This window comes from Pseudophryne corroboree, chromosome 3 (genome assembly GCF_028390025.1).
Source record: "Pseudophryne corroboree isolate aPseCor3 chromosome 3, aPseCor3.hap2, whole genome shotgun sequence".
Lineage (NCBI taxonomy): Eukaryota > Metazoa > Chordata > Amphibia > Anura > Myobatrachidae > Pseudophryne > Pseudophryne corroboree.
Genome location: NC_086446.1, coordinates 196,611,796 through 196,633,113, shown reverse-complemented (window position 1 = coordinate 196,633,113; position 21,318 = coordinate 196,611,796). Strand labels below are relative to the sequence as shown.

The following is a 21,318-nucleotide window of genomic DNA, read 5'->3' as shown; positions in this document are numbered from 1 at the left end:
CATCCACTACGGACTCCGAGAAATAGAATTATCGGTAAGTAAATTCTTATTTTCTCTATCGTCCTAAGTGGATGCTGGGGTTCCTGAAAGGACCATGGGGATTATACCAAAGCTCCCAAACGGGCGGGAGAGTGCGGATGACTCTGCAGCACCGAATGAGAGAACTCCAGGTCCTCCTTTGCCAGGGTATCAAATTTGTAAAATTTTACAAACGTGTTCTCCCCCGACCACGTAGCTGCTCGGCAGAGTTGTAATGCCGAGACCCCTCGGGCAGCCGCCCAAGATGAGCCCACCTTCCTTGTGGAGTGGGCTTTTACAGTTTTAGGCTGTGGCAGGCCTGCCACAGAATGTGCAAGTTGAATTGTGTTACAAATCCAACGAGCAATCGACTGCTTAGAAGCAGGTGCGCCCAACTTGTTGGGTGCATACAATATAAACAGCGAGTCAGATTTTCTGACTCCAGCCGTCCTTGCAATGTATATTTTTAAGGCTCTGACCACGTCCAACAACTTGGAGTCCTCCAAGTCGCTAGTGGCCGCAGGCACCACAATAGGTTGGTTCAGATGAAATGCTGATACCACTTTAGGGAGAAAATGCGGACGAGTCCGCAGTTCTGCCCTATCCGAATGGAAGATTAGATAAGGACTTTTATAAGATAAAGCCGCCAATTCAGATACTCTCCTGGCAGAGGCCAGGGCTAGTAACATAGTCACTTTCAATGTGAGATATTTCAAATCCACCTTTTTCAATGGTTCAAACCAATGGGATTTGAGGAAATCTAAAACTACATTTAGATCCCACGGTGCCACCGGAGGCACCACAGGAGGCTGTATATGCAGTACTCCCTTGACAAAAGTCTGGACCTCAGGGACAGAGGCCAATTCTTTTTGGAAGAATATTGACAGGGCCGAAATTTGAACCTTAATGGATCCCAATTTGAGACCCATAGATAATCCTGATTGCAGGAAATGTAGGAAACGACCCAGTTGGAATTCCTCCGTCGGAACCCTCCGATCCTCGCACCACGCTACATATTTTCGCCAAATGCGGTGATAATGTTTCACGGTGACTTCCTTCCGTGCCTTAATCAAGGTAGGAATGACTTCTTCTGGAATGCCTTTCCCTTTTAGGATCTGGCGTTCAACCGCCATGCCGTCAAACGCAGCCGCGGTAAGTCTTGAAAAAGACAGGGACCCTGCTGTAGCAGGTCCCTTCTCAGAGGTAGAGGCCACGGTTCGTCCGTGAGCATCTCTTGAAGTTCCGGATACCAAGTCCTTCTCGGCCAATCCGGAACCACTAGTATTGTTCTTACTCTTCTTTGCCGTATGATCTTCAATACCTTTGGTATGAGCGGCAGAGGAGGAAACACATACACTGACTGGTACACCCAAGGAGTTACCAGTGCGTCCACAGCTATTGCCTGTGGATCTCTTGACCTGGCGCAATATTTGTCCAGTTTCTTGTTGAGGCGAGACGCCATCATGTCTACAATTGGTCTTTCCCAACGGTCTATTAACATGTTGAAGACTTCTGGATGTAGACCCCACTCTCCCGGATGAAGATCGTGTCTGCTGAGGAAGTCTGCTTCCCAGTTGTCCACGCCCGGGATGAACACTGCTGACAGTGCTATCACGTGATTCTCCGCCCAGCGAAGAATCTTGGCAGCTTCTGCCATTGCACTCCTGCTTCTTGTGCCGCCCTTCCTGTTTACATGGGCGACCGCCGTGATGTTGTCCGACTGAATCAACACCGGCTTTCCTTGCAGGAGAAGTTCCGCCTGGCTTAGAGCATTGTAGATTGCTCTTAGTTCCAGAATGTTTATGTGAAGAGACTTTTCCAGACTCGTCCATACTCCCTGGAAGTTTCTTCCTTGTGTGACTGCTCCCCAGCCTCTCAGGCTGGCGTCCGTGGTCACCAGGATCCAATCCTGAATGCCGAATCTGCGGCCTTCTAATAGGTGAGCCTTCTGCAACCACCACAGAAGTGACACCCTTGTCTTTGGTGACAGGGTTATTCGCAGGTGCATCTGCAGATGCGACCCTGACCATTTGTCCAACAGATCCCTTTGGAATATTCTTGCATGGAATCTGCCGAATGGAATTGCTTCGTAAGAAGCCACCATTTTTCCCAGGACTCTTGTGCATTGATGTACTGACACTTTTCCTGGTTTTAGGAGGTTCCTGACCAGATCGGATAACTCCTTGGCTTTTTCCTCTGGAAGGAAAACCTTTTTCTGAACCGTGTCCAGAATCATTCCTAGGAACAGCAGACGAGTTGTCGGGATTAAATGGGATTTTGGAATATTCAGAATCCACCCGTGTTGTCTTAGCACCTCTTGAGATAGTGCTAAAGCTGTCTCCAGCTGTTCTCTGGACCTTGCCCTTATTAGGAGATCGTCCAAGTATGGGATAACTAATACGCCTTTTCTTCGAAGAAGAATCATCATCTCGGCCATTACCTTGGTAAAGACCCGAGGCGCCGTGGACAATCCGAACGGCAGCGTCTGAAACTGATAGTGACAGTTTTGAACAATGAACCTGAGGTACCCCTGGTGTGCGGGGTAAATCGGAACGTGTAGATACGCATCCTTGATGTCCAAGGATACCATAAAGTCCCCTTCTTCCAGGTTCGCTATCACTGCTCTGAGTGACTCCATCTTGAACTTGAACTTTTTTATGTAGAGGTTCAAGGACTTCAGATTTAGAATAGGCCTTACCGAGCCATCCGGCTTCGGTACCACAAATAGAGTGGAATAATACCCCTTTCCTTGTTGTAATAGGGGTACTTTGACTATCACCTGCTGAGCGTACAGCTTGTGAATGGCTTCCAACACCCTCTCCCTTTCGGAAGAGACGGTTGGTAAGGCAGACTTCAGGAAACGATGAGGAGGATCCGTCTCTAATTCCAACCTGTACCCCTGAGATATTATCTGCAGGATCCAGGGGTCTACCTGCGAGTGAGCCCACTGCGCGCTGTAATTTTTGAGACGGCCCCCCACTGTCCCCGAGTCCGCTTGAGAGGCCCCAGCGTCATGCTGAGGTTTTTGCAGGAGCCGGGGAGGGCTTCTGTTCCTGGGAAGGAGCTGCCTGTTGGTGTCTCTTCCCTCTTCCTCTGCCTCGTGGCAGGTACGACAAGCCCTTTGCTCTCTTATTTTTGTAGGAGCGAAAAGGCTGCGGTTGAAAGGTCGGTGCCTTTCTCTGTTGGGGAGTGACTTGAGGTAAAAAAGTGGATTTCCCGGCAGTAGCCGTGGCCACCAAGTCTGATAGACCAACTCCAAATAACTCCTCCCCTTTATACGGCAAAACCTCCATGTGACGTTTTGAATCCGCATCGCCTGTCCACTGTCGTGTCCATAAGGCTCTTCTGGCTGAAATGGACATAGCACTCACCCGAGATGCCAGTGTGCAAATATCTCTCTGTGCATCACGCATATAGATAAATGCATCCTTTATTTGTTCTAACGACAGTAAAACATTGTCCCTATCTAGGGTATCAATATTTTCAATCAGGGATTCTGACCAAACTACTCCAGCACTGCACATCCAGGCAGTTGCTATAGCTGGTCGTAGTATAACACCTGCATGTGTGTATATATTCTTTTGAATAACTTCCATCTTTCTATCTGATGGATCCTTAAGTGCGGCCGTCTCAGGAGAGGGTAACGCCACTTGTTTGGATAAGCGTGTGAGCGCCTTGTCCACCTTAGGGGGTGTTTCCCAGCGCGCCCTAACCTCTGGCGGGAAAGGGTATAATGCCAATAACTTTTTTGAAATTATCAACTTTTTATCAGGAGCAACCCACGCTTCATCACACACGTCATTTAATTCTTCTGATTCAGGAAAAACTGTTTGTAGTTTTTTCACACCATACATAATACCCTGTTTTACGGTATCTGTAGTATCAGCTAAATGTAACGTCTCCTTCATTGCCAAAATCATATAACGTGTGGCCCTACTGGAAAATACGTTTGAATTTCTACCGTCGTCACTGGAATCAGTGCCCGTGTCTGGGTCTGTGTCGACCGACTGAGGCAAAGGGCGTTTTACAGCCCCTGACGGTGTTTGAGGCGCCTGGACAGGCATTAATTGATTGTCCGGCCGCCTCATGTCCTCAACTGACTGTTTAAGGGAAGATAAACCATCACGTAATTCCACAAATAAAGGCATCCATTCTGGTGTCGACCCCCTGGGGGGTGACATCTGCATATTTGGCAATTGCTCCGCCTCCACACCAATATCGTCCTCATACATGTCGACACCACGTACCGACACACACCGCAAACTCACAGGGAATGCTCTAATGAAGACAGGACCCACTAGCCCTTTTGGGGAGACAGAGGGAGAGTCTGCCAGCACACACCACAAAGCGCTATATATACAAGGGATATCCTTATATTAAGTGCTCCCTTATAGCTGCTTTAATATATATATATATAGCCATTAATGTGCCCCCCCTCTCTGTTTTACCCTGTTTCTGTAGTGCAGTGCAGGGGAGAGACCTGGGAGCCGTTCTGACCAGCGGAGCTGTGACAGAAAATGGCGCCGTGTGCTGAGGAGATAGGCCCCGCCCCTTTTTCGGCGGGTTCTTCTCCCGCTATTTTTCCAGTCAGGCAGGGGTTAAATATCTCCATATAGCCCCTATGGGCTATATGTGAGGTATTTTTAGCCTTGTATAAGGTTTATATTTGCCTCTCAGAGCGCCCCCCCCCAGCGCTCTGCACCCTCAGTGACTGCCCAGTGAAGTGTGCTGAGAGGAAAATGGCGCACAGCTGCAGTGCTGTGCGCTACCTTATGAAGACTGAGGAGTCTTCAGCCGCCGGTTTCCGGACCTCTTCACGCTTCAGCATCTGCAAGGGGGTCGGCGGCGCGGCTCCGGGACCGGACTCCACGGCTGGGCCTGTGTTCGATCCCTCTGGAGCTAATGGTGTCCAGTAGCCAAGCAGCAAATCCACTCTGCATGCAGGTGAGTTTACTACTTTCCCCCTAAGTCCCACGTTGCAGTGATCCTGTTGCCAGCAGGACTCACTGTAAAGAAAAAAACCTAAACTAAACTTTCTCTAAGCAGCTCTTTAGGAGAGCCACCTAGATTGCACCCTTCTCGTTCGGGCACAAAATCTAACTGGAGTCTGGAGGAGGGTCATAGGGGGAGGAGCCAGTGCACACCACCTGACCTAGTAAAGCTTTACTTTTTTGTGCCCTGTCTCCTGCGGAGCCGCTATTCCCCATGGTCCTTTCAGGAACCCCAGCATCCACTTAGGACGATAGAGAAATTCCTCCGTTGGGGCCTTCCTGGCCTCACACTACGCAACATATTTTCGCCATATGCGGTGATAATGTATTGCGGTCACATCCTTCCTAGCTTTAATCAGCGTAGGGATGACTTCCTCCGGAATGCCCTTTTCCTTCAGGATCCGGTGTTCAACCGCCATGCCGTCAAACGTAATCGCGGTAAGTCTTGGAACAGACAGGGCCCCTGCTGCAGCAGGTCCTGTCTGAGCGGCAGAGGCCATGGGTCCTCTGAGATCATTTCTTGAAGTTCTGGGTACCAAGCTCTTCTTGGCCAATCCGGAACAATGATTATAGTTATTACTCTTCTCCTTCTTATTCTCCTCAGTACCTTGGGTATGAGAGGAAGAGGAGGGAACACATAAACCGACTAGTACACCTACGGTGTCACTAGAGCGTCCACAGCTATCGCCTGAGGGTCCCTTGACCTGGCGCAATATCTTTTTAGCTTTTTATTGAGGCGGGACGCCATCATGTCCACCTGTGGTCGTTCCCACCGGTGTACAATCAGCTTGAAGACTTCTGGATGAAGTCCCCACTCTCCCGGGTGGAGGTTGTGTCTGCTGAGGAAGTCTGCTTACCAGTTTTCCACTCCCGGAATGAACACTGCTGACAGTGCTATCACGTGATTCTCCACCCATCGAAGAATCCTTGTGACTTCTGCCATTGCTATCCTGCTTCTTGTGCCGCCCTGTCGATTTACATGGGCGACAGCCGTGATGTTGTCTGACTGAATCAGCACCGGTTGTTTTTGAAGCAGGGATTCTGTTTTACTCAGGGCATTGTAAATGACCCGTAGTTCCAGAATATTTATATGCAAGGAAGTTTTTGTCCTTGGACGTTTTCTTCCCTGAGTGACTGCCCCCCACCCTCGGAGGCTTGCATTCGTGGTCACCAGGACCCAGTCCTGTATGCCGAATCTGCGGCCTTCACGAAGATGAGCACTCTGCAGCCACCACAGCAGAGACACCCTGGCCCTTGGTGACAGGGTGATCCACCGATGTATCTGAAGATGCGATTCGGACCACTTGTCCAAGAGATCCCACTGGAAGATCCTCGCATGGAACCTGCCAAAGGGAAACGCTTCGTAAGAGCTACCATCTTTCCCAGGATTCGCGTGCAGTGATGCACCGACACCTGTTTTGGTTGAAGGAGGTCCCTGACCAGAGATGATAATTCCTGGGCCTTCTCCTCCGGGAGAAAAACCTTCTTCTGTTCTGTGTCCAGAATCATACCCAGGAACAGCAGACGCGTCGCGGGAATCAGCTGCGACTTTGGGATATTCAGGATCCAGCCGTGCTGATGCAGCACTTCCTGAGATAGTGCTACGCTGACTAGCAACTGCTCCTTGGACCTCGCCTTTTCAGGAGATCGTCCAAGTACGGGATAATTATAACTCCCTTCTTTCTAAGGAGTATCATCATTTTGGCCATTACCTTGGTAAATACCCTCGGTGCCGTGGACAGACCAAACGGCAACGTCTGGCATTGGTGATGACAGTCCTGTACCACAAACCTGAGGTACTCCTGGTGAGGTGGGTACATGGGGACACCCTCTTCCAGGCTTGTATAACCGCCCTGAGCGATTCCATCTTGAACTTGAACTTCCTTATATAAGTGTTCAAGAATTTTTAATTTAGGATGGGTCTCACCGAACCATCTGGCTTCGGTACCACAACATTGTGGAATAGTAACCCCGCCCCTGTTGTAGGGATGGGGTACCTTGATTATCACCTGCTGCAAGTACAGCTTGTGAATAGCGTCCAGTACTACCTCCCTTTCTTTGGGAGCAGCCGGCAAGGCAGATTTGAGGTAACGGCGAGGGGGAGTGGCCTCTAACTCCAGCTTGTATCCCTGAGATACCACTTGTAGAACCCAGGGATCTACCTGTGAGCGAACCCACTGGTCGCTGAAGTTCCGGAGACGCGCCCCCACCGCACCTGGCTCCGCCTGTGGAGCCCCAGCGTCATGCGGTGGACTTTAGAGGAAGCGGGGGAGGATTCTGGTTCCAGGGAACTGGCTGTCTGGTGCAGCTTTTTCCCTCTTCCCCTGCCTCTGGGCAGAAAGGAAGCGCCTCTGACCCGCTTGCCTTTTTGTGGCCGAAAGGACTGTACCTGATAATACGGTGCTTTCTTCGGCTGTGAGGAAACCTGAGGTAAAAATGTCGACTTCCCAGCTGTTGCTGTGGATACTAGGTCCGAGAGACCCTCCCCAAACAATTCCTCCCTCTTATAAGGCAAAACCTCCATGTGCCTTTTAGAATCAGCATCACCTGTCCACTGCCGAGTCCATAATACTCTTCTGGCAGAAATGGACATTGCATTAATTTTAGATGCCAGCCGGCAAATATCCCTCTGTGCATCTCTCATATATAAGACCACGTCTTTAAAATGCTCTATGGTTAGCAAAATAGTATCCCTGTCTAGTATCCATATTATCTGACAGGGTATCGGACCAAGCTGCTGCAGCACTACACACTGAAGCAATTGCAGGTCTCAGTATAATACCTGAGTATGTATATACAGACTTCAGGATAGCTTCCTGCTTTTTATCAGCAGGCTCCTTTAAGGCGGCCGTATCCTGAGACGGCAGTGCCACCTTTTTTGCCAAGCGTGTGAGCGCCTTCTCCACCCTAGGGGACGTCTCCCAACGTAACATGTCCTTTGGCAGGACAGGGTACGCCATCAGTAACGTTTTAGAAATTACTATTTTCTTATCGGGGGAACCCCACTTCACACACTTTATTCAATTCATCTGATGGGGGAAGAACCACTGGATGCTTTTTCTCCCCAACTATAATACCCTTTTTTGTGGTAACTGGGTTAATGTCAGAAATGTGCAACACATTTTTCATTGCCGTAATCATACAACGGACGGCCCTTGTGGATTTTACATTTGTCTCAACGTCGTCTACACTGGAGTCAGACTCCGTGTCGACATCTGTGTCTGCCATCTGAGGTAGCGGGCGTTTTTGAGCCCCTGATGGCTTTTGAGACGCCTGGGCAGGCACGAGCTGAGAAGCCGGCTGTCCCACTGCTGTACGTCATCTAGCCTTTTATGTAAAGGAGTTGACACTGTCGGTTAATACCTTCCACATATCCACCCACTCTGGTGTCGACCCCGCAGGGGGTGACATCACACTTATCGGCACCTGCTCCGCCTACATATAATCTTCCTCATCAATCATGTCGACACAGCCGTACCGACACACGCACAAACACAGGGAATGCTCTGACTGAGGACAGGACCCCACAAAGTCCTTTGGGGAGACAGAGAGAGAGTATGCCAGCACACACCAGAGCGCTATATAATGCAGGGATTCACACTACACACAGTGATTTTTCCCCTATAGCTGCTATAAATATACAGTTTTCGCCTATATTTAGTGCCCCCCCTCTCTTTTTCACCCTATTGAGCCTGGAAACTGCAGGGGAGAGCCTGGGGAGCGTCCCTCCAGCGGAGCTGTGAGAGGAAATGGCGCCAGTGTGCTGAGGGACTTCTCCCGCTTTTTTAAGGATATTTTTGGCAGGGGATTTTACACATATATAGTCTTACTGACTATATTATGTGTTTTATGCCAATACAAGGTACTCTTATTGCAGCCCAGGGCCCCCCCCCCCCCCCCCCCAGCGCCCTGCACCCATCAGTGACCGGAGTGTGTGGTGTGCATGGGGAGCAATGGCGCACAGCTGCAGTGCTGTGCACTACCTTAATGAAGACCGGAGTCTTCAGCCGCCGATTTCCTGGACGTTCTTCTTGCTTCTGGCTCTGCAAGGGGGACGGCGGCGCGGCTCCGGGACCGGACGACCGAGGCTGGGCCTGTGTTCGATCCCTCTGGAGCTAATGGTGTCCAGTAGCCTAAGAAGCCCAAGCTAGCTGCAAGCAGGTAGGTTCGCTTCTCTCCCCTAAGTCCCTTGTAGCAGTGAGTCTGTTGCCAGCAGATCTCACTGAAAATAAAAAACCTAAATATATACTTTCTTTTCTAGGAGCTCAGGAAAGCCCCTAGTGTGCAACCAGCTCGGCCGGGCACAGAATTCTAACTGAGGTCTGGAGGAGGGGCATAGAGGGAGGAGCCAGTGCACACCAGGTAGTCCTAATTCTTTCTTAGATGTGCCCAGTCTCCTTCGGAGCCCGCTATTCCCCATGGTCCTTACGGAGTTCCCAGCATCCACTAGGACGTCAGAGAAATAGAATTATGGGGTCAGTGGAGGAGATGCATTATATCTTGAAAAGAGATAAAGTACCAACTAATTAGCTCCTGTTATTTTTCAAACACAGCCTGTGAAATGACAGGAGCTGATTGGTCTGTGTTTTCTCTCTCTCCAAAGTTTGATAAATCTTCCCCAGTATATGACACAATGCAGGTAGGTATGCAATAGACAAGATCAATGAAAGTACAGTTACTGTAGGCTCATAGCAATAGGGTAAGTATTTCCTTACAGTCAGCATCATATGAGAGACATCGTAAGGGAGATGTGGACAACAAGTAGAGACGGGACAGGAGCTATCGTTATATGAAAAGGAGTGAGAAGCCCAGGGTATACAGGTAAGATTTATCAAGTTGGATACATAGGGAGTTGAGGGATAATGATGTAAGATTTAAAAAGTACAGATGATAAAGCAGATTTCTGTATTTTGAGTATAAAGTCTTAAGCACAGTCATTAATATAAAGTTGAACAAATGTATTTAATTTAGTGATTTCTGTAGCACATTCCAAAGGCATTGCAGGCTTTTGAGCATATGAACATACATACAATGCACCTGTTTCATAGCCAGGGAACTTGCAAATATATGGTATATGTTTTTTTTTTTATATAATTGCTTCCATTTTTAAATTTGTAGTAATTTGGAAAACTTTTTGGACTATTCATTGAGATGTTACATGGTACTCAGCAACCTATCTCAAATTAGGAATCTGAGGCAAAATATTTTTGTTAGCAGCTAAATACTTGCACGCATAGGGGTACAGTATATTCAATAAGAGTCAATTCCATTCCGACATGCAGTTGTAGGAATGGATCCGAAAACCCCTATTCAATGGACGGCCAAATCCGACTGTCGTATATTTCCGTACACAGGGTCCTGTCCTGCCGCTGCTGCCAGCGGCTGTGGATGCGCTGACAGCACCGGCCAGGAGTGCAGATGGCGGCGGTCGTGAGCGGGACAGCGGCGGTGTAAGCTGGGCAGTGGGGAGGGGGAGCAGAGATCGCAGGCTGGAGCTAGTTGCGGGGAGACATGTCTGGGGCGGCGTGGGGAGGCGCTGCATGGAAATCGGTGCCTGCGGGCCGTGGGGAGAGCAGAGATCGGCGGTGGGAGCTGGCTGCGGGGGGACATGTCTGCAGTGGCGGGGAGAGGCGCTGCAGGAAGAGATGTCTCTCCCTGCAGCGCCTCCCCCCCGCCGCCGCAGACATGTCCCCCGCCGGCCGCCTATCTTAGCTCCTCCAGTCGCCTGCAGCACTGTTTGTCTCCTCACCTCAATCAGACTTGTTTTCAAGTCGGATTGAGTTTGTCGGAAAGGGGGCCAAAACCTGTCGGATTTGGCCCCATTTCCGTCAGAAGCACGTGGATCGGCGGCTATTCCGCCAATCCATGTGTTTTCCGACAAGTCGGGAATTCCCGACTTGTCGGAAAAAAATCAGCCCCTATTGAATAGGTAGGAACCCCTTCTGACCTATTTCTGTCGGAAGCTGCCGTCTTGTCGGAAAGACGGCAGCTTCCGACAGTTATTGAATACACCCCATAGACTATATATGATAGAACATAAATGTTGCACTCTAGAAGACTTTAACAAATATACACTGCCCAGGCTACCTAGGGTGCTGGGATAGTTGCTGATAGATGGTTTTCAAAAGAAGCATATTGTGAGGGGTAATCAATCACTTTTTAAAAGTTATGTTTGCTCTCCAATGCATGATGAAAGGACCAGAGGTGCAGAAAATAATGGGCTCTTAGTGTCTGATGCAATTTAATTGGCAAACTCACCCAGAATATTATGTTGTAGCTGAAGAGAAGGTACTTGTAGCAGCAGCTAACCTCCGCCGTACTATACCGATAGTAGTGCATCTTGTAACAGGATGAGCTCCTGATAAATGGAGGGAAAAAAAGTATTAACACTACCCAGCTATCATGTATCAAACAAACACAGGTCGTGTTCAAGTAATTCTAAACATGGATTTTTGCTAAACAATTATTATTACTATTATTATTAATAATATGGTTGCAGTGACAGTAAGGGGATCAGTATGAGATTCCGGCGGTCAGGAGACCGACGCAGGGATTCTGGTGGCGATCGCAGCGTGTCCCCTCGTGGACTTAATGTGCTTGCCTCACTTCGGGCCCGGTAGCGATGGTTCTATTCCCCCTCGGGTGGTGGCATGGACCACCACCCAAGTGGGGAAACCAGCAGGGGGTCGGGACTCCGACCGCCAGTTTTGTAGATGGTGTCAGGATTCCGGCGTCGGTATATTAACCGTCGGGATCCCGTTCGGCGGCCAATTGACTGCCTCCTACAGTCCAGTGCTTGAAGATAATAAAATATCAGAGGAATATGGATGAATAATACTTCTAATAAGGTATAGATGGTTGCGTCCTTGGAGGTACACATATGGAGGGGCGTTTCTCCTTTTCGGCTCACATATGCAGCGGGGAATGTAGAAGGATTGGATGTGTGCGTGAAGGTATCCTTACTGGGTATACATCAACCAGACATAACCACAAAATTATAATCTCGCTCATATATGGTATACACAGAATACACTTAAGGATAAAGTGTAGGAAAACCTAAACTCAGTTGAGTTCAGGCACAGTGACATTTGTAAAGGTTTCCTTGTGCTTTCAAGAATATCCCAAAAATGCTTCCATAAAAACAGGGTATTTAGGGGTCTATTCATGAAGCAGTGAAAAGAATGAAAAAGTGAACCTGTGGAGAAGTTGCCCATGGCAACCAATCAGCTGGTCCGTACAAATGTATAAATTATAAATGTTACTTCAATGCTGATTGGTTGCCATGGGCAACTTCTCCGCTGGCTCACTTCTCCAAACTTTTCACTGCTTCATGAATATACCCCTTAATGACAAAAAAAAAAAGAATAGGCACTATGAAAAACATATAACAAATAATTTCCATAGTATGGAAATAGCTAGCAACGTATTCACTGAAAAAAAAAGATTTTACTCACCGGTAAATCTATTTCTCGTAGTCCGTAGTGGATGCTGGGAACTCCGAAAGGACCATGGGGAATAGCGGCTCCGCAGGAGACTGGGCACAACTAAAGAAAGCTTTTAGGTCACCTGGTGTGCACTGGCTCCTCCCACTATGACCCTCCTCCAAGCCTCAGTTAGGACACTGTGCCCAGACGAGCTGACATAATAAGGAAGGATTTTGAATCCCGGGTAAGACTCTTACCAGCCACACCAATCACACCGTATAACTCGTGATACTATACCCAGTTTAACAGTATGAAAACAACTGAGCCTCTCAACAGATGGCTCAACAATAACCCTTTAGTTAACAATAACTATGTACAAGTATTGCAGACAATCCGCACTTGGGATGGGCGCCCAGCATCCACTACGGACTACGAGAAATAGATTTACCGGTGAGTAAAATCTTATTTTCTCTGACGTCCTAGTGGATGCTGGGAACTCCGAAAGGACCATGGGGATTATACCAAAGCTCCCAAACGGGCGGGAGAGTGCGGATGACTCTGCAGCACCGAATGAGAGAACTCAAGGTCCTCCTCAGCCAGGGTATCAAATTTGTAGAATTTTGCAAACGTGTTTGCCCCTGACCAAGTAGCAGCTCGGCAAAGTTGTAAAGCCGAGACCCCTCGGGCAGCCGCCCAAGATGAGCCCACCTTCCTTGTGGAATGGGCTTTTACTGATTTAGGATGCGGCAGTCCAGCTGCAGAATGCGCCAGCTGAATTGTGCTACAAATCCAGCGAGCAATAGTCTGCTTTGAAGCAGGAGCACCCAGTTTGTTGGGTGCATACAGGATAAATAGCGAGTCAGTTTTCCTGACTCTAGCCGTCCTGGAAACATAAATTTTTAAGGCCCTGACTACGTCCAGTAACTTGGAATCCTCCAAGTCCCTAGTAGCCGCAGGCACCACAATAGGTTGGTTCAAGTGAAAAGCTGATACCACCTTAGGGAGAAACTGGGGACGAGTCCTCAATTCCGCCCTATCCATATGGAAAATCAGATAAGGGCTTTTACATGACAAAGCTGCCAATTCTGACACACGCCTGGCTGAAGCCAAGGCCAATAACATGACCACTTTCCACGTGAGATATTTTAGATCCACGGTTTTAAGTGGCTCAAACCAATGTGATTTTAAGAAACTCAACACCACGTTGAGATCCCAAGGTGCCACTGGAGGCACAAACGGGGGCTGAATATGCAGCACTCCTTTCACAAACGTCTGAACTTCAGGTAGTGAAGCTAGTTCTTTCTGGAAGAAAATCGACAGAGCCGAGATCTGTACCTTAATGGAGCCTAATTTCAGGCCCATAGTCACTCCTGCTTGTAGGAAATGCAGAAATCGACCTAGTTGAAATTCCTCTGTTGGGGCCTTTTTGGCCTCACACCAAGCAACATATTTCCGCCATATGCGGTGATAATGCTTTGCAGTAACTCTCTTGAAGTTCCGGGTACCACGCTCGTCTTGGCCAATCCGGAACCACGAGTATTGTTCTTACTCCTCGTTTTCTTATTATTCTCAGTACCCTTGGTATGAGAGGCAGAGGAGGGAACACATAAACTGACTGGTACACCCACGGTGTCACTAGAGCGTCCACAGCTATCGCCTGAGGGTCCCTTGACCTGGCGCAATATCTCTCTAGTTTTTTGTTTAGGCGGGACGCCATCATGTCCACCTGTGGCCGTTCCCATCGATTTACAATCAGCGTGAAGACTTCTGGATGAAGTCCCCACTCTCCCGGGTGGAGGTCGTGCCTGCTGAGAAAGTCTGCTTCCCAGTTGTCCACTCCCGGAATGAACACTGCTGACAGTGCTAGTACGTGATTTTCCGCCCATCGGAGAATCCTTGTGGCTTCTGCCATTGCCATCCTGCTTCTTGTGCCGCCATGTCGATTTACATGGGCGACTGCCGTGATGTTGTCTGACTGGATCAGTACCGGCTGGTGTAGAAGCAGGGATGTTGCCTGACTTAGGACATTGTAAATGGCCCTTAGTTCCAGAATATTTATGTGTAGGGAAGTCTCCTGACTCGACCATAGTCCTTGGAAGTTTTTTCCCTGTGTGACTGCCCCCCAGCCTCGAAGGCTGGCATCCGTGGTCACCAGGACCCAGTCCTGTATGCCGAATCTGCGGCCCTCTAGAAGATGAGCACTCTGCAGCCACCACAGCAGAGACACCCTGGTTCTTGGAGACAGGGTTATTAGGCGATGCATCTGAAGATGCGATCCGGACCATTGGTCCAACAGGTCCCACTGAAAGATTCTGGCATGGAACCTGCCGAAAGGAATTGCTTCGTAAGAAGCCACCATCTTTCCCAGGACCCGCGTGCAGTGATGCACCGATACCTGTTTTGGTTTCAGGAGGTCTCTGACTAGAGATGACAGCTCCTTGGCTTTCTCCTCCGGGAGAAACACTTTTTTCTGGACTGTATCAAGAATCATACCCAGGAACAGTAGACGTGTCGTCGGAACCAGCTGTGATTTTGGAATATTCAGAATCCAACCGTGCTGGTGTAGCACCTCCTGAGGTAGTGCTACTCCCACCAACAACTGCTCCTTGGACCTCGCCTTTATTAGGAGATCGTCCAAGTACGGGATAATAAAAACTCCCTTTCTTCGAAGGAGTATCATCATTTCCGCCATTACCTTGGTAAACACCCTCGGTGCCGTGGAGAGTCCAAACGGCAGCATCTGGAATTGGTAATGGCAATCCTGTACCACAAATCTGAGGTACTCCTGGTGAGGATAGTAAATGGGGACATGCAGGTAAGCATCCTTGATGTCCAGGGATACCATGTAATCCCCCTCGTCCAGGCTTGCAATAACCGCCCTGAGCGATTCCATCTTGAACTTGAATTTTTTTATGTATGTGTTCAAGGATTTCAAATTTAAAATGGGTCTCACCGAACCGTCCGGTTTCGGTACCACAAACAGTGTGGAATAGTAACCCCGTCCTTGATGAAGTAGGGGCACCTTGATTATCACCTGCTGGGAATACAGCTTGTGAATTGCCGCTAGCACAGCCTCCGTCAGAAGGAGTAATCGGCAAGGCAGATTTTAGGAACCGGTGGGGTGGAGACGCCTCGAATTCCAGTTTGTACCCTTGAGATACTATTTGCAGGATCCAGGGATCCACCTGTGAGCGAGCCCACTGATCGCTGAAATTTTTGAGGCGGCCCCCCACCGTACCTGGCTCCGCCTGTAGAGCCCCACCGTCATGCGGCGGACTTGGAAGAAGCGGGGGAGGACTTTTGCTCCTGGGAACCTGCTGTTTGTTGCAGCCTTTTTCCCCTACCTCTGCCTCTGGACAGAAAGGACCCGCCTTTTCCACGCCTGTTTTTCTGAGTCCGAAAGGACTGTACCTGATAAAACTGCGCCTTTTTAGGCTGTGAGGGAACATGGGGTAAAAATGCTGACTTCCCAGCAGTTGCTGTGGAAACTAGGTCCGAGAGACCATCCCCAAATAACTCCTCACCCTTATAAGGCAAAACTTCCATGTGCCTTTTTGAATCTGCATCCCCTGTCCACTGGCGAGTCCATAAGCCTCTCCTAGCAGAAATGGACAATGCACTTATTTTAGATGCCAGCCGGCAGATCTCTTTTCTGACAGGGAATCTGACCACGCAGCGGCAGCACTGCACATCCATGCTGACGCAATAGCTGGTCTAAGTATAATGCCTGAGTGTGTATATACAGACTTCAGGATCACCACCTGCTTTCTATCAGCAGGTTCCTTGAGGGCGGCCGTATCCGGAGACGGTAGTGCCACCTTTTTAGACAAACGTGTGAGCGCTTTATCCACCCTAGGGGGTGTCTCCCAACGTGACCTATCCTCTGGCGGGAAAGGGAACGCCATTAGTAACTTCTTAGAGATTACCAATCTTTTATCAGGGAAAGCCCACGCTTCTTCACACACTTCATTTAATTCTTCTGAAGGGGGAAAAACTACGGGTAGTTTTTTCTCCCCAAACATAATACCCTTTTTAGTGGTACCTGGGTTTATATCAGAAATTTGTAACACCTCTTTCATTGCTTCAATCATGCAACGAATGGCCTTAGTGGACATTAGACTAGACTCATTGTCGTCGACACTGGTGTCAGACTCCGTGTCGACATCCGCGTCTGCCATCTGAGGTAGCGGGCGTTTTAGAGCCCCTGATGGCCTTTGAGACGCCTGGACAGGCACGAGCTGATAAGCCGGCTGTCCCGCATTTGGCATGTCGTCAAATTTTTTGTGTAAGGAGTCGACACGTGCACGCAATTCCTTCCATAAGTCCATCCACTCAGGTGTCTGCCCCGCAGGAGGTGACATCCCTTCTATAGGCATCTGCTCCGCCTCCACATCATTATCCTCATCAAACATGTCGACACAGCCGTACCAAAACACCGCACACACACACAGGGAATGCTCTAACAGAGGACAGGACCCACAAAAGCCCTTTGGGGAGACAGAGTGAGAGTATGCCAGCACACACCAGAGCGCTATATAATGCAGGGACGAACTGAGTTATGTCCCCTATAGCTGCTGTTATATATACTGCGCCTAAATTTAGTGCCCCCCCTCTCTTTTTTACCCTTTTCTGTAGTGTAGACTGCAGGGGAGAGCCAGGGAGCTTCCTTCCAGCGGATCTGTGAAGGAGAAATGGCGCCAGTGTGCTGAAGGAGATAGCTCCGCCCCTTTTTCGCAGACTTTTCTCCCGCTTTTTTATGGATTCTGGCAGGGGTAATTATCACATATATAGCCTCTGGGGCTATATATTGTGGTATTTTTGCCAGCCAAGGTGTTTTTATTGCTGCTCAGGGCGCCCCCCCCTAGCGCCCTGCACCCTCAGTGACCGGAGTGTGAAGTGTGTATGAGGAGCAATGGCGCACAGCTGCAGTGCTGTGCGCTACCTTGGTGAAGACTGATGTCTTCTGCCGCCGATTTTCCGGACCTCTTCTTGCTTCTGGCTCTGTAAGGGGGACGGTGGCGCGGCTCCGGGACCGAACACCAAGGCCAGTTCCATGCGGTCGATCCCTCTGGAGCTAATGGTGTCCAGTAGCCTAAGAAGCCCAAGCTAGCTGCAAGCAGGTAGGTTCGCTTCTTCTCCCCTTAGTCCCTCGCTGCAGTGAGCCTGTTGCCAGCAGGTCTCACTGTAAATTAAAAAACCTAATTATATACTTTCTTTTTAGAAGCTCAGGAGAGCCCCTAGTGTGCATCCAACCTCGGCCGGGCACAAAATCTAACTGAGGCTTGGAGGAGGGTCATAGTGGGAGGAGCCAGTGCACACCAGGTGACCTAAAAGCTTTCTTTAGTTGTGCCCAGTCTCCTGCGGAGCCGCTATTCCCCATGGTCCTTTCGGAGTTCCCAGTATCCACTAGGACGTCAGAGAAACAGTCATGCCTTGACAAAAAGCCTTAGGGCTTGAAAAACGTTGGCCTTGTGGACAGACTGCCTGCACCTACACCACTGCACGGAGACCACTATTTTATGGGACCAACCTGTTAATTTGGACTAGAGATCCAGACTCTGCACCCATCTATCAGGTTCCATTTTATCTCCCATATACCCCTTTCAGACTGCTTTGCCGGGTTGCACTCGGTATCTGTACACAGGTACTTCCAGTGTGTGACCTGGAATACTGCCGGGTTGGTGACATCACCGCTGACACGCGCGGAGGCGACACTTAGAGATGAAAATATCTCCAAGCGCCACCTCTTCCTACACAGTGAACGGGTCCCATCATCCCGGCTTACCCATTCACACCTTTCAGACTGCACAGCAAACCGGGTTGCTGTGCGCTCATGTGCAATAACACAAGTTATTGCTGGCAGTCTGAAAGGGGTACCTCCCAACTGTCCCGATTCCTGCAGGGCAGTCCCACTATTCGGACACTGTCCTGCGGGCAAGGAAGAGGTGGCAGTTAGGGGTGCTTTTGATCACCCGCTGCTCTGTAAAGCAGCGAGTGATCTCTGAATGCGCACGGCAGGGTGCTCGGGGAGCGCTGGGCACCCCCCCAAACTTACAGAAAACAAGTCTGCATAGCAAGGACACGCCCACTAGACAGAAGCCACACCCTCACCCCTGAGGCAAGCCCCCTTTCTGGTTTGCATGCGAGGATACCAAATCTATTCTTTGAAAAGTTGGCAGGTATAGGTAATACTAACGGTTTTTCAGTGGATACGTTGCTAGCTATTCCCATGATAATGCTAATTTACTATGGTTATATTTAGATTTGTACATTTGATATGTTGGATAATGATTATAAAGTAATATTTGTCCTTTTGGAAACTTATTTTATACCGTAGTATCCTCTTTTAAGCTTTATTTACTTATTAATTTTTTTATTTAATATTGTGCAATATATTTATATACACATTTTTATACACACATATTTTAGGACTTGATATAACATAATGTTAACAAATATGTTCACTATTACTTAAGACTGAATTATGTGATCACTGTGCGGGAAAAAAAAAATTTCACCATCAGCAGAAGTATTGCCCATCTGATGGCACCCATTTAATGGTTTCTGCCGAAGGCCACAATGGAATGATTTCCTGATCGCATCCTCCTGAAGTTGCGGGAAGAACTCAGCTGTTCTGTGCGCTAATCTGGACTTGAGATGGGTTTAGCCAAATTCACACGGTTAGATTCAGTTTACTTGTGCGTGACATTCGTGAAAAGAAATTGAATATCGCCACAATTTACATAAGAATAAGGTGCAATCTGGTGCACAAAAACAATTAACCACTTGCCTGGCATGGTCACATCAGATGCGACCATGCCTGCAAGTACTTTATCTGAACTGGTCGCATTGGATGCAACCAGTCAGATAAACTGTGTTAGCAGTGGCAGGGAAGGGAAACTTCCCTCTGCTGCTGCTGTCAGAGGGACTGGAAGGTCCCCCCTGCCTCCCCGCACTCTCCCCTACTGATTGCCGTGCTGCCGATCGCTACTGATCGGTCGGCACGGCAGGACCCCCCTCCAGCGGCTGCAGACAATAGCAGCCGCTAGGGAAGTGTAAATTACCCCCCCCCACCACCACCACCACCTCCAAGCCCCCTATGTTGTTTCAAATTACACCAAATATAACCTGGTATGTATTTTAATCCCCTCATACCACCTGTTCCCTCCCAATTATCTATTTTCTGTACTTAAAATCCTAAAAGATAATATATTATTTTATCCATCAGATTGTATATACCTACCTCAACTGGTACAATTAGAGGTGTATATGGTTTATCAAGTTATTCCCACCTCATTGTCTGAGCATCTAGTACGTATGATTGTAAAAAATCATATACACCCTCTTTAAATTGGTATTGTTCATACGAATGGTTGTTGTATTTTATCATATAGATTTCTGTACCCCTGAAGAAGTCCCATTAAGGGACGAAACACATTGGGTCAATCTATCTTCCTGCATTTGTGTCACTCATACACCTTTTCCACTAGCGTAGCATTGGTCGCAGCCGTGTCGCCTGACACGGCTGCGACCCGTGCTACTGCCCCCTGCAGACAGCGCTCACCAACCCGGCAATTGGCGGGTTGGTGACGCGCTAGTGACGCGGCAGGGGCGGTGCTGGGAGATCACATGATCTCCCAGCGCCGCCCTCCCTATGCACTGTGAACGGGAGCCGTGTCGCCTCGACGCGGCTCCCGTTCACACTAGACAGCTAGCCGGGTTGAACATGCATTCAACCCGGCTAGCTACCAGGGTAGGATTCCCGGATCACTTGATCCAGGAATTTGCCAGGGGACCCGTTTACACTAGGGAAAAACACGGGTAAATGCGGGCCCCCGCGCATTTACCCGTGTTTAAAAGCTAGTGGAAAAGGGGTATAAGTGAATCTATACCTACAAAAAAACTGAATGTATAACCGGATAAGTCCGAAGAAACAGCTTTGTAAAACTTTATCAATGCTCTTGATGTTTTATTGTATTTTTATGAATACATTTTACTTGAATGTATTTGAGACTTTTATTGTATACCACTGCAATTAAGTACGTGAACAATACCATTAATCTAGCGCCCCCAGATCTGTGCATTTGATATATATATATATATATATATATATACACACAGCAAAGCTATGTTTCAAATGTACAAAATCGGGCACATATCAGAGGCTATATAATGATAATGCTAGCTTTTAGGTTTATCTTGATACATGCATTAGGAAGTTGACCTTGCCTTGACATGGCACCACCCTTCATTTGACTTGGTTTCTGAGAATTGAGAAAAATGAGGAAGTTTGTGTAGAAACTAGACAGTTTGTTTCATGATAAAATTAGTTTGTCTTCAAAATGTGTGATGTAAAGATGTGTTCTCTTACATCCTTGCTGCAGTCACACTAAACACCCCTTGAAGTCGCGCCATGCCTTGGCGAGACTCAGTAGTGCCCAGCATCTATTTTTGCAGTTTAGTTGCAAAGCAATGTGATAGGACGCACAAGCAGCTTCTGCTGATTACAATGATATGTGGCATGCCCATACTCTCTCTGTAATTGCGGCTCTACCTGCATCCGAAATGCCACGTTACAGTGTTTTCCATGGAAACACTGTAGCATAGCATTTTGTATGCAAATGCGGGCACAGTCCACACAGAATATAGGCATGCTGCATATTATTTTAATCAGCAGAAGCTGCTTGTGAGTCCTATTACATTACTGGGTACGTAGTTACATTGCCAGCAGTCGGGATCCCGGCGGTCAGGATACCGACGCTGGAATCCTAACCACTGACAATGCTGCCAGCCAGAATCCCGGCTAACAGGGGCTATTTCCATTTGTGGGTGTCCATGACACCCACAAGGTGGGAATAAAACCTGTGGCGAGTGCAGAGAGCCAC

At 48.6% G+C, this 21,318-nt stretch overlaps 1 protein-coding gene across 2 annotated transcripts in view; it reads right to left on the bottom strand.

Annotated features, from left to right (window-relative positions):
* Positions 1–21,318, bottom strand: part of TSPAN14 (tetraspanin 14) — a 201,503-nt gene that overhangs the window by 103,568 nt on the left and 76,617 nt on the right. For both annotated transcript variants that reach the window (XM_063958768.1, XM_063958767.1), the window contains exon 2: positions 11,268–11,367. In XM_063958768.1, the coding sequence (XP_063814838.1) occupies positions 11,268–11,348 (81 nt within the window). In that variant the 5' untranslated portion in view covers positions 11,349–11,367. The remainder of the gene's footprint in view (positions 1–11,267; positions 11,368–21,318) is intronic.